This window comes from Egretta garzetta, unplaced genomic scaffold (assembly GCF_000687185.1).
Source record: "Egretta garzetta isolate BGI_Z169 unplaced genomic scaffold, ASM68718v1 scaffold204, whole genome shotgun sequence".
Lineage (NCBI taxonomy): Eukaryota > Metazoa > Chordata > Aves > Pelecaniformes > Ardeidae > Egretta > Egretta garzetta.
In genome coordinates, this window is record NW_009259424.1 from 1530827 (window position 1) to 1546046 (window position 15220).

The window sequence follows — 15220 nt, forward strand, 5'->3', positions numbered from 1 at the left end:
TGGGTCGCCTGAACGCGCGTTTCGTCTTCTGGAAGGAGAATTTCGCCGTGCCTGGCCGAGGCTTTGCTGAGGGAGAACTGCGCGGGCAGGCGGTGCGGGCCCGGAGCGTGTGGGGCGACTCAGGCCGCTAAAAACTCGTAGTGTCTGTGGTTTTTCTTTCTTGCCAAGGCCTCGGTGCTGAGGGGTGGTGCTTCCCTTTTGCGAACAGTAAGCTCAATGGCCTTGTTTTAAGGCCTGATTTTGTGCAGCATAAAATCTAAAACACCAATCCACGAGACAATGAGAGAAAACTGTATTATGAAGTACTTTTTTTTTCTTACGATTACCAAATTTTAAGTTTTGGGTCTTTGAAATGTTTGGGTTTTTTGAGGTGAAGGACTGCATTTAAGCAATAATGGGCTTTTTGGAGCACTTGTGTGAGCAGCTGCTCAGGGATATACAGTCCAGTTTCGAGTATCTTGGTCATTATTTGTACTTAATTATTATTCATTATCCTTATGCTTAAAGTTGTTTGGTGAGGCAGTGGTAAAGGAGTCCTCCTCTGGATATTATTTTTTCAAGTCCTGTTCAGTGGAAGCAGGACAAGAATAGGCTAGAGGTCTTTATTATAATACTGAAAAAATGAAGGTATATTGCATCCTGGGTAATTCTGTGAAGTGAATGGATTTTTTGTTTATGATAGATACAAATTTATGCATCTGTGTTCTGTGATTATTTCCTGTCTTGAATGAGGGGATGCTAAAGGCTGTACCTTGCTTTGTGGTAATCGCTAAAGTAGTCTTCTCTGGGAGGGTTCCTCTGAGTTACTCCAATTCCAGGAAACAGCAGTTGTCAACATTTCAACTGTTGGAAAGCCTGGGGGGAAAAATGAGTCATCCAATTAAGTGTAAAGTGTAAACCCAAAAAAATTTCATGAAAATAAGGTATTTTTTTTTCTCCTGTGTGCAAACATACTGTGAGGGTTGCACGGCATTTAGTGCTGAATCGGTGCTATCCTGTCCCAAAGGTTAGACGGAGACAGCTGTGTTGGAGAGAGATTCCAAGGGTACTGAAAAGAGGGACTTAAATCATGACAAGGTCTGAAATGAGACTTTTTCTTTCTGAAAAAACAATATTTGAAAAGAGTTCTTTAAATACATCTGATGTGTTTATTTGTATGAGGTATGAGGAGCTGGTGGTTGTGCATCACATAAGGTGCCCTAGGCTCTGACCTGCTTTCTTCAGTAAATTTCATCTACTAAATTGGGAGATGGGCCTTGTACTTGCTCTGGGAAGGCTTTCAAAGTGCTGGAATTCAGATACTGCCACAAGCTGAATCTTGAAAAAGTTGTGTGACACTTTCTTTTTTTTTTTTTTTCTGGGAGGACCTCTGACTGCCCTTTTGCGGGTATCAGGAAAACTACTTCAATGGTGAAATGTTTTTTTCCCTTTTGAGAAGTCTTCTTGGGATTGACAATAAGAATGCCTGAAGTTTCAGGTTAATTCTTCCTGTCATGCAGTATGAAAAGATGCAGCTTTATACTATTTCCCATTTTTATTTTATGGTCATTTTATCTACGTTTTGATTTGGATTTTCATGATAGTACTAACCGATTTGTACCATGAATAGTAAGTTAGCAAACTCTGCCTTTATTGATACTGTGTTGTCCCAGTTTACTAACCATGAATGCTGGTATACATGGTTGAATGGTTTTGTGCATTTATTTTGCTGTATTGATTTGGTTCAGTTAAATATCTAGGGAGGAAAACTTGTGTTTCTGGAAAGTCAGTGAAACCTTTTGGTGCAAAACTTAACCAAAGTCAAGGATAGTATTTGGGATTTTCACAAGTAAAGTGAAATTGCAATCTTGTCCTATGTGTTTTTAGTACTCCTTTGGTTGTTGCTAGTATCATTGAACTTAAGTAGCTTGCAGGGAAATAAAAGGTTGCTGCGCTGATTTCAGGATTAAGGAGCTAAGGTAGTGTTTTTGCTCTTAGCCCTGTGAACAAAAGGACAACGCATCATCATTAAATTTTGTTTGTTGTCTGTAGAAGAGATTACATTATTAAGAGAAATTGGACCTGCTGAATTCTGTAGTAATTTTTAGAGGATAAACAGTTTCACTGGTTTTGAATTTGTCACATGCAATTTATAACACAGTACTGTGTCCTGCAGAAAATAAAGTAGGTACTGTTAATGGTGGATGTGTGAAAATTAATATCAAAAATTTGTATAGCCGATGTGAGCTACTTTATTTCTGGTGATAGGGTGAATTGGATTTGTATTATTGAGTAAGCGTATGCTTGTATGTCCCTGTCTTGTTTCCTTTCAACTACAGAGAAGAAAGTGTTCTTTTGTTGAACTGAAGAGTTCATTTGTGCTTCTAGGTAATGTTGAATTAATGTTCTGCATGTCCAACTTCATCCAGCTGTAGCGACCTCTCGATGTGTTGTTGTTGACTCCCGTATTATTCTCATCCTAGATTTGATTGTAAGTGCTCAAGTACCACACACATCTATAAATCTGTACCAGTAGTTAATGGTAATGATAGCTGGGAATGAGCTAGAATATAGATTAATTTAGTGCAAAAAATACATATTCCAGAAACCTGTACTGCTCTATACTTTTTATATTGCCGAAGAAGGTGGTTGATATTAATGTTAGATGTAAAATGAATTGCCATCCTTTCTGTGGAGTCAAAAGTTCTATGAAAGGCTGATCCCAAGATGGATTAAATTGTGAAGGTATGTTTTGTTGCACTCATCTTTCATTTTATTTGATTGCCTGTGGATTTGTTGGTGGGTCATTGTCCGTGTCTGTCCATGGGTGTCCGCCCCCCCCCCTCCACCCCCATCACGAATTTTTTGTATTTGTGATACAAAGAACCACCACTCAGAAATGTAATAAATACTGTAACTTTCCAGAGGTGAATTCAGTTTTTCATGTATTGTCAAGTTAATTAATTTGTGCTTAGTATGATTGACCTTTTGTTTATAAAAATGTAAATCTGTAGCATATATAACCAATCCAGGTGTTGGCATCAGAGCAATGTGCTTAAATCATAGCTGCTGTTTTAGAAGGGTAAATACCTAATAATTGTAGGGGACTGCTTTTATTCTGAACTCCTCTAAGAACCGTTCCGTGAACTGTGGTTTTGTTTCTCATTCAAAACCAATCATTTAATGTTTTATTTGTCGGGTGTCCTACTTCAAGGAATCGAAAACATTTACATTGAAATGAAAGAATTTCTGGCATTGTAACTAAGTGATTACGCTGCTGGAAAGAAATGTGTTTCTTCTCCTGCTCCACTAATATTTATTAAGTGCTAAGCGAGAGATATGTGGTTTCATTTCGTTAGCATACTGAGTCTTCTTAGCTCACGCTGATTTAAATAATAGGGGGTGTATGCATCTTGGAGGAAATACCGCTGCACCTCTCGGGATCAATTTCCATCTCAGTTAACCAGAGGCAAAGAGGTGAAGATTTTGATTCTGACAACAGAGTCTTAAGATTTTGTGGCCAGGGGAAACAGGTCACCCAAGCATGCTTGGGTATTTGTATGACAAAACCATACATTATTTAGTCTAACAGAAAAATCCTTAAAACAAGGGTAGCAAATACTGTTTTGTAGAAATTTGAATAATAAGAAAATAAATGAGGATGTTTTCATGCATATGTTTGTATCTTACCTTTGCTTTATGGAGGGCCTGAAGTCTTAAATATTCTAACGATAGTTTATTATGTGTATTGTATTTGCCTCTTTATTATTTGGGTGCAGGAGATAGAGAGTTTCATGCAGGGAGGAAAGGAAAGAAGAAATACGCATGCAGAAGGAAAGAGATACTTGGGAATTTTACACTGAACGACTTAAGACAGAAAAACATAAGTTGATGGGGGGAACAAGCAAAATACTGCCTCTCATAAGATGCTATTTATTTGAAAAACTGGAAAATATGTGGGATATCTGGAATTTGAGGCACTGACTTTGTTTTAAGAACTTGTTGTTCCACCCTGATCCTTACTGGCATTCGGTGGTGATAGATGTTTATCAAATCCTGCTAGTGTCAGACAGGTCAATGTCAGACAGTCGACCCCAGCTCACTAATCCATTCAAAAGCACTTCAGGCCCAGTTTATCAAAACAATCTCCTAAATGAACTTGAATGAGGTAAGACTTGTTTGAGCACACAGAACTTGAAATAAACTGGTTGCAGTGGGTTCTTCTAGATTTATGATGAGGGGAAAAAAAAGGAACAATCTAGTCTATTGGTATTCAAATACCCTTTATTAATTAATTACGGAAATAGAATCTTTAGCATGCTTGACAAGTAACATTGCAGGAAACATTAAAAGTTACATAATACTCTTGAGGATTTTCTTCATGTTAACAAGGTAGTTGGTTACAGTTGAACAGGGGCAGTGATAAGCCTCTGGTGTATGAGGTAGAGGTAATTTTGCCAAATGAGTAGTCATTATGGCATTAATGGAGTACTATGTAATTCAGTTCTGCAGAAAATGGAAGAGAGACAGACATGCAAAATTAAGAGAAGTGCAAAGGAACCAGAAGGTGAGTGAAGAGGCTTGCAGATATATAGTGTCCCACAGTAGTTAAATTAGCAGATTCAAGAAGCTTTCTGGAACAGTGGAAGGTGAAAAGCTGAGAGAGACAGGGAAAGCAACTTCATATATGTTTAATGTATTTTTGAGGATAGTTTCTAACTTTATTCCCACAAAACTAAAAACTAATAAAAATTGAACTAATAGTGTAACTTTTGACCTGAAGTATCCTAAAGCATTTTATAAACAATGCAAAAATAACATATAAACTCTGGCAGCAGCTTGTAAGTAGCTCAGTATTACTATTTGACTTCATCTGGAAAGAAATTAAGTTTTATGGTAGAAAATGGGTTGGAAAACAAGCAACGTGGTGATACTGTTTATTGCCCACTGGAGATAAGTGTTCAGTCCACAGGAATATGTTTTTTCACTCTAATCAAATATTCTAGTCTGTGTAAGTTTTATTAAGTTCATAAAATGCACATAGTAATCATAAATGCATATAAAAATGCAGCAATGACTAGACATACATACATCAATGTAGCATTTACCTTAAAAAAGTATAGAGTCGTTATTTATTGTTGACCTTCCTAGTTTTTCCATGGCATTTCTTTGTATGAACAGTCATTTTCCTCAAAAGACTTTTTAAGGCTTTATGAATAAAGGTGGTGGTAGAAGCTAAGAACACGTAATAAATTTGTAGAAGATCATTTAGTATACCACAAAATTAGAAACAGAATATGTAAGTAACTTCATTTATAGTTGGAGGAGAGCAGACTAACAGTTAAAATCAATTTACGTAGAGTATCTAATATATTTCAAAAGCCGCGTTGACTGCTGTAATGCTGAAATTCAAATGTTATTCCCCAGTTCAGTATTCAGTTGCTCTCAACTCCTAGAAACAAAATAGCTTCTGAGCTGTGATTACTCAGGATTAATGTCTACCTCAATGGATTGCTTTATTGTATTTGTGTCCATGTTTATCATGGAATCGCAGAAGAAGCTTTTGTTGTTGCCCTTGATATCCCTGGCCAGACATAATTCTGTTGGGACTTTAGCTGTTCTAAGCTTCCCTGGCTGCTTGGACCATTTCTCTGTATTCCTCCCAGGCTACCTGTCCTCACTTACACCCTCTGTAGGCTTCCTTTTTGTGTCATTGTGTTCTGTCTCCCCTCCCAGCCCCCCCCCCGTGTCCTCCCTCCAAATTCCTTTGTATGTATTTGGTGCCCATCTCTTTGGCAGTTATAAAGCTTGATGGATCAGAAGGTCTTTGAGGCTTTGCCTTGTGTGAAGCTTCTGGCAAAGCAAGGTCCTCATCTTTTTTTAGGCCTGCTTAACCCCCTACATTACAGTCATCGTGTCAGTGACTTGGTAAATTCATGTATGTGTTAAAGTGACGGTGTATCTGGTTGGTGTTCTCGAGGTATGTATAAGAAATACTTGTGCTTGGTTTTGAGGAACACCAATAGGTTTTTGTTCTGATCTTTATTATGTGCATTAAAAAAAAAAAAAAAAAGACTGGCAAAATGACAGGATCAGTATTTTAAACTTTCTAGTAAAGACTGTATTTGAAGTCTTGTGACAAGTTAAATTTTCTTGCCATTTGAAACGTCAGGTCATTGGTCTTCTCTGAGGTAGGGCTTCATCTTATGGGTTATAGGCATTTAGTATTGATGAAACAGCTTCTCATGCTTAGTAGTAATATTACAGCCTTGAAAGAGACCTCAGGCTCTCAAGTGCCCTGCCCAATGCTTGGAAAAATTGCACTTAAGACTCCTCCCTCTTCCCCCTCATGTGATTTATTTTGATTATTGTGTTTTGGATTGGTGTTAATGAGATCTCTCCTGGAGCTGGTGAGGAAAATAGTAACAGTGAGTGCACTGATGGTGGAGACCATGCTAATGACTTAGTTGAATCTGGATTGTCCTTTGGGTGGAATATTATTAGTCTAATCACCTACTGAGACTGACAGAGAATCCTTGTACTTATGCATAAGCTACATGTGGAGAAGTGGTGCCACTTACAATACCAGGAGTAGAGAATTCTGCCCATTTTCTAATGGAAACAAAAGATTTGCTAATGTCAATCAAAATGAAAGGTGAAGGACTAAATTCACTGTTGGCATAGCACTGTAGTATGAATTCCAAGTGCCCAGCAGAAATGTAAAACGATAAATATATTTATTCCAAAGTAGCCAAATACTACTTTCTTTAACTATTGATTTTTAAAAGGCATCTAATGTAAATAATACAGACGTCTATTTGTTGTTGTAAATGGCTTAACATAAATTCCTAATGCTTATATCCTTAGTTTGCTGCTTGTGCTTTGAGAATACTATTATGAATTGGGCCGTCACCAAGCAATACGTAGAGCTGAGGAATTAGGAGGGGAAGCATAAGATCAGAAACAGTTTTTCCTCAGTGTATATGATTCCCCCTTCCCCCATGACTGTTGATTTCAGATAAAAGAGAATACTTGTGGATTAAGAGATCCTTTCCAAACCTGAGCATGTTTTGTCAGAGAAGAGCCATTTTTTACGCGTCTCATCTTGAACGTGATCTGATAACATATATACATAATTTGTCCCCATATGCTGATCTGCTGCACAGAGCCATTGGCACAGATTGGTTGAGAGTTCACTCTTGTGTTTTGAGCAGGGGGTTGGACTACATCACCTCTGGAAACCTCTTTGAACCTAATTATTATTCTGTGATTCTATGACGCCATTTATGTCAAGGTACCTGGATTTGTACCGAGATTTTTCAGCCAACGCAACTGGAAAACGGGATAAAAAAATATTTTAATCTGTCTCTGTATCTGCAGCTGCCTTACACGTCAAGACAGGGACAAAACATTTATTGCTTACAGTGAAGAACTCAGTTTTAAAACTGTTCTTGCTGATAAACAGGAGGTAGGTATTGCATATTTTTGCAGTGGATCCCAAGAAATGAAAAGTAAAGCTTTTCTGGGAACTGTGAAATGAACTTGGAAAACCTGAGGAACCTTATGGCAAAGAGAAGAAGCTGCTGAGAGCATTTATTCTGTCCTGGCGGAATGGCTTGTATTGCCTTATTTTAAAAAAAAAAAACCCAAACCTTTGAAATGTTACTGCTTTAGGCATTGTGGAGCTCTTTAAGAAATTGATCAGTAATATTTGCACTGAGCCTTGTGTAGCGCTTCTTTTTATATATGATGGTATATTAATGCTGTGTGAATGAATGCAGTGTTACATTTGGGATATGCAAGCAGCTCAGTCACTGGGGCAAAGAAATTAAAATATTCAAACCAACATGAATTAGTTATTGTAACCAATATTGAAAACTCCTGACCTTCAATCCAAAGAAAAAGAACTGATTTTTTTTGGAGGGCAGGGAATAGTGTCTTTTAAAGTTGTATTATGATGATACCAACACATCTGTAGGCATTTACAGCTGAAGAGTCAGGAGGGGAAGCACAGGATCAAACCAAATTTTTCTCAATACTAGGTTAAAAAACCCATGTCAGTTTGCTTCAAATAAAAGAGAATACAGCTTGAGTGCATCCATGAAAATTGGATTTCTTCAGTCCTATCCCTTATCTTTTATGTGGCAAGATAACACGTCACACAGATGGGGAACCAGTGAGTTGTATTGGAATACCAGGGACAGGTTCATAAAGTATTTATATGTAGGCACAGGCATACATGGAAGGCCATGCATTCTAGCCCTCATCCTCTTCAGAAAATATCTTACTCAGTCTCTTCTGAATTCTGGATATGACAATTAATTAACTTGGCTATGCACTAATTCCTTGTAATTACTTACATGAGTTAAGTAACAATAATAAAAGCCTCTGGTAATAGATCATCATTGAACTATTGTTCTGCTGTAGAAATGGTGTCCTGAAATGTTGATAAATGAAGATTGGCTTTTATTTTGCAGCAGCTGGACTGTACAACTCATTGCATAAGTTTTGAGTAATTACAAATTAAATCTGCAGATCTATGTTTATGTTAGTATTTGCAGCACTAGAGGTCTCTTTCTCAGGCAGTTTTTCATCTACATTAACAATGGAGTGCTATATATGCAATACAGCTACTTCAGTGAAGGCTATGGAGTCTTAACAAATGTGTAGGAGTTTACGTAAGGACATTGTATGACTCCCGTTGGTTGAAAAGATCTACTGGATCCCAGTATCCCAACCCTCTTGTGCCTTTGATAAGCCTGTCTGTTACAGCTTGTTAATGTTGAGTTGCACTGAGCTGAAGTGAGTGCTCTTTTTCCTTCATCTCTTCAAACTTGTTGAACTGTGGAGGGTCATGGGAAAGCTTTTTTCCTTTAAAGGAAGCTGTATCACTGTGGTGTATAGTAAAATGGAACAGCAGATAGAATGGAACAGCAGATAGATTTGTTCTTTCACAGATTTCAAGTTTCTGTATACGTTTTCTGTGTAAGTTGCACTGATACGACTATTTCAGTAGAAAATCATAGCACCGATTAAAATATCTGTGGATAGCTCAGGGCATAAATTATCTGTATCTTATTACAACAAATCAAGACAAATGTTATTTGATTTTTAAGATCTTACAAGTAAGCTTAAAAAAATTTATAAGCCGGATATGGTTTGAAGGGCTCTGAAAAATTAACAGGCATGATCACAAGCAGTCTGGCTGAAGCTTTAGGAACTTACTTGGAAATTTCCTGATGTGACCTCTGCAACTGTTACATGCTGAACCTAAATCAGGGAGAGGTCATGGGATTTCTTGTTACTGTCACCCCTTTCCACAGCTCCTTTCTTTTTTTCCCCCTGTGCTTCCTTGTTCAAATATGTTATTTGACAAGTTAATTTCCCCAAATAATTAAGGCTTTCTAGCAGAGATGGGTTTTGGTAAGTTTGAGAGTTTGGGGATGAATACTTGCTTACAAAACTGTTTGTTTGTTTATTTAAGGTTGCTAATCTTGCTTGTTCGTTGTCAACAAATGAAGATGGAATGAAAATTGTCCAAATGGCAGCTAATCATATAGAGACTTTGTGCCCTCAGGTATGCCTTTTTCAATTAATTTCCATTACAGCGCACTGAGCATACACTGTATTTTTGCCACACCACTCAGATGTTTAGTCATGCTTCTTCAGTCTAAGTTCACGTTACGTTCACACGGCTTAGGAAATGGAGACGAAATGATAAATTGAAGGCAAATAGTTAATTTGTCTTATTTTTTCTTAGTGGTTAACATAGGAAATGTTAACAGTCTGTATTGATTGGGAGTTTCAAAAAGCTGTAAAAATTGCAATTGAAGAAACATGCTGCTCTGTTTCGTGAAATTAAACCTGATTGAATGAACAGTGTAACATGATAGGCAAATTGGGAGTATTTTTACTCTTAGAAAGAATACATATTTTGACCTTTCACTTGAAATATTACTACCACTTGATTTATTTTTTTGTATATGAATGTTAAAGTATGAATTCTTGTGATTATCACCAATTCAAAAGCTTGAGCTTTTGTCTTAAGTAAATGAATGAAAAACAGCACAGCTACAGAATAAATTTTTGGTACTTAATGTCTTATTAAAAGTGTATTCAGTATGTATTTGTCACATTCAGAATTATAGAGATATAAAAACTTACGCGGTTACATCTGTTTAAAGCAAAGATTTTACTGATTTGTGTGAATCTGATCTGAGTGTTTTCAGCCTTGAGGCTGCATAATTTTAAGATCATTAGTTCTTTGAAGAACGCTATAGTTTACAGAGTGGCCTAAATATTCTTACCCTTTTGTGTGTTTCAATGCTAAACGTAGCTGAAGTAGAAGGTGAAGAGCAAATATTAATAATATGTTCAATTACAAGCTTGAGAAGTCCATTTTATGCCTGGTGAGTAAATGCAAGACTTGGGGAGAAAGAAAATTCTATGAGAATGTGATATTCTGAAAATATCACAGATCAGTGTCTGCTCTTGAATAATTCAGTTTCTTGGGAATTCTGCAGATTTGACCAGCAAAACTTGCCACATAGCACTGGGAAAAAGGCAGATACAGAACTGGCAAACCCCAGAGGAAAGCCTTTTAATTGTTAGAATTCATAGACAAGCTTATGTTATATCAATTATACTGTATTATAGTTAAAATGTAGAGGGTTGATTATGAACTCTGACCGTAGGGTTGCTGGTTGTTTGTTTGGGGTTTTTTTTGGTTTTTTTTTTTTTTTTCCAAATGAGATTATTAGCAAGTATTTTTACTGTTTAATAAATGAAATAAACTAGCCATCTATCTTAGAACTGACACGAAATGCATAATGCCTCTTGTTCTTGAAATTTCATGAATACTTCATGAGAAACTAATTTTAAGACTTATTTAATCTTAAATCAATAAAAAACAATAGAATAAAGAAATAAAGAGCTGCTAGCATATGTTTTGATGAAGGAAGAATTACTTCTTTTCATGTTGTTAGTTTTGGTTGGAAGAATTTTCTTGAGCGTTGTCAGGTAAGTAAAATCTACAATGTCACTTATTCTGTGTGAGAGTCCACATTACTTCCCTGGTGTGCAAGCAAAATTATGACCTCATCAAATGCATGAGGAGGAAAGAAAAAGAACCCAGAAGAGGTAACAAAATTCTGTGAAGGTGTGCTTTTTCTCTCTGAAACTCAGGTGTGTTTCTGACAAACATAGTAGAGGTCCTGTGATGTACATAATGAGAGATAATGACATTTTCCTTCCTGAGGGAAGCCAGGGAGTGCCAAGAGCATTAAGGCAGACAGATCCTGAGCTGATATTTTTGAGGGGAAGAATGACCTTGAGCCTAAAGCTGGAACAGATGTTTCAAAGGGGAGATCAGAAGTGGCTAGTCTCAAGGCAGCAGCTGGGAAAAGCTTCATCATGTCAAAGGGCTCTGGCTAGAGCCTTTTTTTTTTTTTAGCGTAAAGATGCCTGGAGAGTTTTAAGGAGCAGGAGGTTCGGGCTTGTTTTGGAAGAATCATATCTGAAAAAATTAATTTTAGGCTCGCTTCCTTTGAAGATGAGATCTTGCTAGAGCTTACTGCTAATTACCAAAATGATGCAGGGTGATCAGTTCTGCAGTGAGCCATGTCTGTTGTGGTTCATCACGCAAGGAAGCAAAATGCAGGAAAAACACATGAATGTTCATGGTTTAGCTTAATCTTTATTTGGTGATAAACAAATTTTTAAAATGATTCGATCCCATGCAATATTTTTATCAGGTATTTTAAAAAAGACAAAGTATATGCTGGTATAACCAGAACCTCAGATCTTAGTGTTTTTAGTGAGTTCTGTTTTTCTCTTAAGTATTGACAGATAGATAGAAACCATCGAGTTATAAAGCTATTAGGTGAAAAGGTAATCCGTGTAATGGGAAATCCATTAGCGGTTGAGTTGCACTTTGTGTTTAAAAAATAAAAATGGAGATGGGGGAAAATAGCCTTTCAAAAAAAAAAAAAAGTGTGTGCGCACCTTGAGCTATTTTAAATGTATATGAAGCTGTCACCTCATTTTTCCTCTTAACTTGCACCTATACCAGGAATATATCAGAACCTAAGGCAGATACTACAGTATATTTCAGAACTAGTTCCTAAGCTGCTGGAGGAAGTTTGCAAAGACATAAATGTCCTTCTTTATAGCTAGCTATTGTGACTGCGAAATATATTATGTGGAAGACATTGATTCAATGGACATGAAAAGCACTCTGAGCCAGTTAAATTCGTGGTCACTTCTGATGTGAAGTGTACATGCTCAGATAGCGATACTGGCTCCTAGAATGCTATCTGCCTGACTCTTATCTTTGTATTCAGGCTTTTGGAGCTATTGTCTAAAAAGTAGTGCCCATTATACATCATTTACTGAATACATGCGATGAAGAGGGAGTGCCTTGTGGTAGGCAAAAAACTTTGTCACAAGCAAGGCAACCCATAGTAGATCTAGATTCTAGGGTTTATTTAACAATCAGGGAGATGAGTTTTTATCCTGCTTGATGATACCACATGCTCACTCATTTGTTTTCCACAGAGTTTTATTTTCATGAGGTCGCAAGTTTCCTTCTCAGTGGGGAGATAGCTGCTAGTCCAGGAAGGTTGGGCAGAAAGTTATGACTGTTTTGTCCTGCTCACAGTTGCCTGTCTTGGGTCTTACTGCCCAAGGTTCCTTGGTGTCTCTCAGTATTTGTCTCCACAAGTTTTCCTGACCTCCAGGATCTTTCTTTGCTTTCAGGACTGCTTCTTCAGCCAGGATCTTCATCAGCCTCTTTTTGGGCCCCTAAACCTTGATTTTTTTTCCCAATCTAAGCATGAAGTGTTATCCGCCTCCTAATTGGCAGCTCTGTTTTGTGTGTCTTTATTAATTGGATGGCTCAGGATATGTTGGCTTTGTTTAGTTGAGATGTTAACAGAGTTTGAAACCAGCACATACCAGTTACAGATAGATAGTACCAGGCTTGAGCTTGAGAGTTCAGACATTCCTCTTCCCCTGCCCCAGTTATCTGCTGCCTGTAAGTGTTCACAGTTTAAACTATGTTTTTGCCCACTACAGCCCTACACCATTCTGAAGGAACCATTTGGAAGTAGGGGAGGTGAGTGAGTGGACCTTTAATGACAGAGCATCAGCTACACAGCCACTGTAAGACCTCATGGCTCTTAGGCATCCTGTGGCAGGATATGATGCCAAGGGCACCTTACAGCTTGCTTTGAAAGATAACAACTCACAGTACAGACTAGGCTGTGCAACAAAACTATGTATCGTGCTGTGCCCATTATGTGAGGAGGCTGAAGACCAAGGCTTCTATGCTGATATGGTAGAATATGTTTAGTGAAATAGTTATTGTTGCTTAGATGGAAGCTGGCTGCCTTACTCCTTGGCACTCTTAAGGGCATGTTTGTTTTGAGAACCGTGGAACATTTGGCACTGTATTCTCTCATATGCTGGTGTAGCATCAGTAGAGGCTAGTGCTTTGCCTTGACGACTAATTATTGAGGAAAAATATGAATGAGAAGGTGTTATTTTTAAAACAAATTACATGCTTCTAACATGTCTTGACTTTCAGTTTCATCACTGGTGTATGTGGAGTGTCTCAGTTTGGAAACAAATATTTAAGATTTGATACAGTTTTTGATTTACTTGTTTTGTAGTTGTAGTTGATGTGTTAGTTCTCTTGATGTCTATAATACCTTGATGCCTCTGATGTTAAAACTGTTCTACAGTGGAGTGCCTGATTGCTCCTTCAGTAGAAGTGTCTTGTGTAGTTAATTTAATGCCCATAATTCCCTTCCCCTCCCACCCTCATTTACTTTGTACATCTCCATCTACAGTTGTTCCTCTTATGCCTTAGCAAAACACCATGCAAGAAGTTAAGTTGGGATACTTGGAAACAGAGGCATAAGTTTGTTAGTTCTGTGCCTACAACACATCTAGTTCAGCTGTGAGGAAAAAGCTGTAACAAACACCAAAAAGCTAACTAGGATCTAACTTAATTCATAATTCTGTAGGTATATGAAAAGGAGTGAGAAATGCCGAACAGTTGAGGTTAGATTCTAGCAACTTGTAGTGATGACTCATGACAGCAGACAGTTTTGAGAGCTTGCAGAAACCTTCTGAGAATACTTCACACCAGATTTCTGACAACTTTTAAAATGGAAGAATTACATTGTTGCAAAATACCTATATTGAAAGATCTGATTAAAAAAAAAAAAAAAAAGTGTCTCTCTTAGATTCCATGCTTATGAAACTAAACTGCCTCTTAGAGAAAACCCTTTGCTATTTCACTCCAACTTCAGTTAGTAGGGACACACGGGCTGACTTCATTGGGCCCCATAATTTGCTGCTCTTCATCCAGATTCGGTTAGAAGAGTCCATCTTCTATTTAGGCTTCTAAATTCACTGTTGAAAATGTAAGAAACTGCTTAATACTTCTGTTCCTCTCAATACTATTTACAGGGGAGCTCAAATCATGTGATGGCACTCGTGAACTCCTGCACAACTTCATGGGGGATTTGGGAGAGACCCCTATCAGCCTTTGTGATAGGTTAGAAAGGACACATGGTATTCCTCTTGAAGGTTGTCTCAGAAATTTCCAGTGCTTCTGTTTAAATTTCAGAGCCTAAAAACATATGTATAGACTCACCTTCCCTCACTCTTAAAAACTCTCAGGAACAAAAGATGAATGTTCTGGTCATGTTTCTTTTTGCTTCTTCCCTGAAAACAGCCCTGTTAGTAGCCTGCTCTAAATCAGGCTGATAATTGTTTTGGTTTGCAGTGTGTTAGGACCTGTTTTGGGTGTCTGGCTTTGCTGGGTTCGTTTTGCTAAGATGTAATTTTTCTTTCAATGTAGAATTCAATGCAGAAATTACATAAAACACATAATTCCTACTTGTTAAATAGGGGCTTGTAAGGGACTAGAAGCTTGTCTCAACATTGGTGGCAGGCAAGCTTAACCACCAAAGCCTAATCACCACGGCAACTGAGTGGGGCAGTTTCAGCCCATTGGGTCCCACCCCACAGGAATGTGTGGCCTGTTGTCTTGGAATACACATCCTCTGCGCATGCGCCCGGGCCCAGAGTTAACTGACATGGGGAGGGGGCTCGGACCCCCTAGAACTTTCGAGCATACTGTACTGGGCATGCGCCCCACTGCCGAGTGGGAGGCGTGGGTATGCAAAAGAGTCATCAACTATGGAAGAAGACAACCCTATAAAAGGGGAAC

At 37.9% G+C, this 15220-nt stretch overlaps 1 protein-coding gene across 1 annotated transcript in view; it reads left to right on the forward strand.

Moving 5' to 3' along the window:
• The window catches only part of CTNNA3 (catenin alpha 3), a 505586-nt gene that overhangs the window by 322279 nt on the left and 168087 nt on the right, over positions 1-15220 (forward strand). The window contains exon 10 of the mRNA XM_009636975.1: positions 9464-9556. Coding sequence (XP_009635270.1) covers positions 9464-9556 — 93 coding nt within the window. The remainder of the gene's footprint in view (positions 1-9463; positions 9557-15220) is intronic.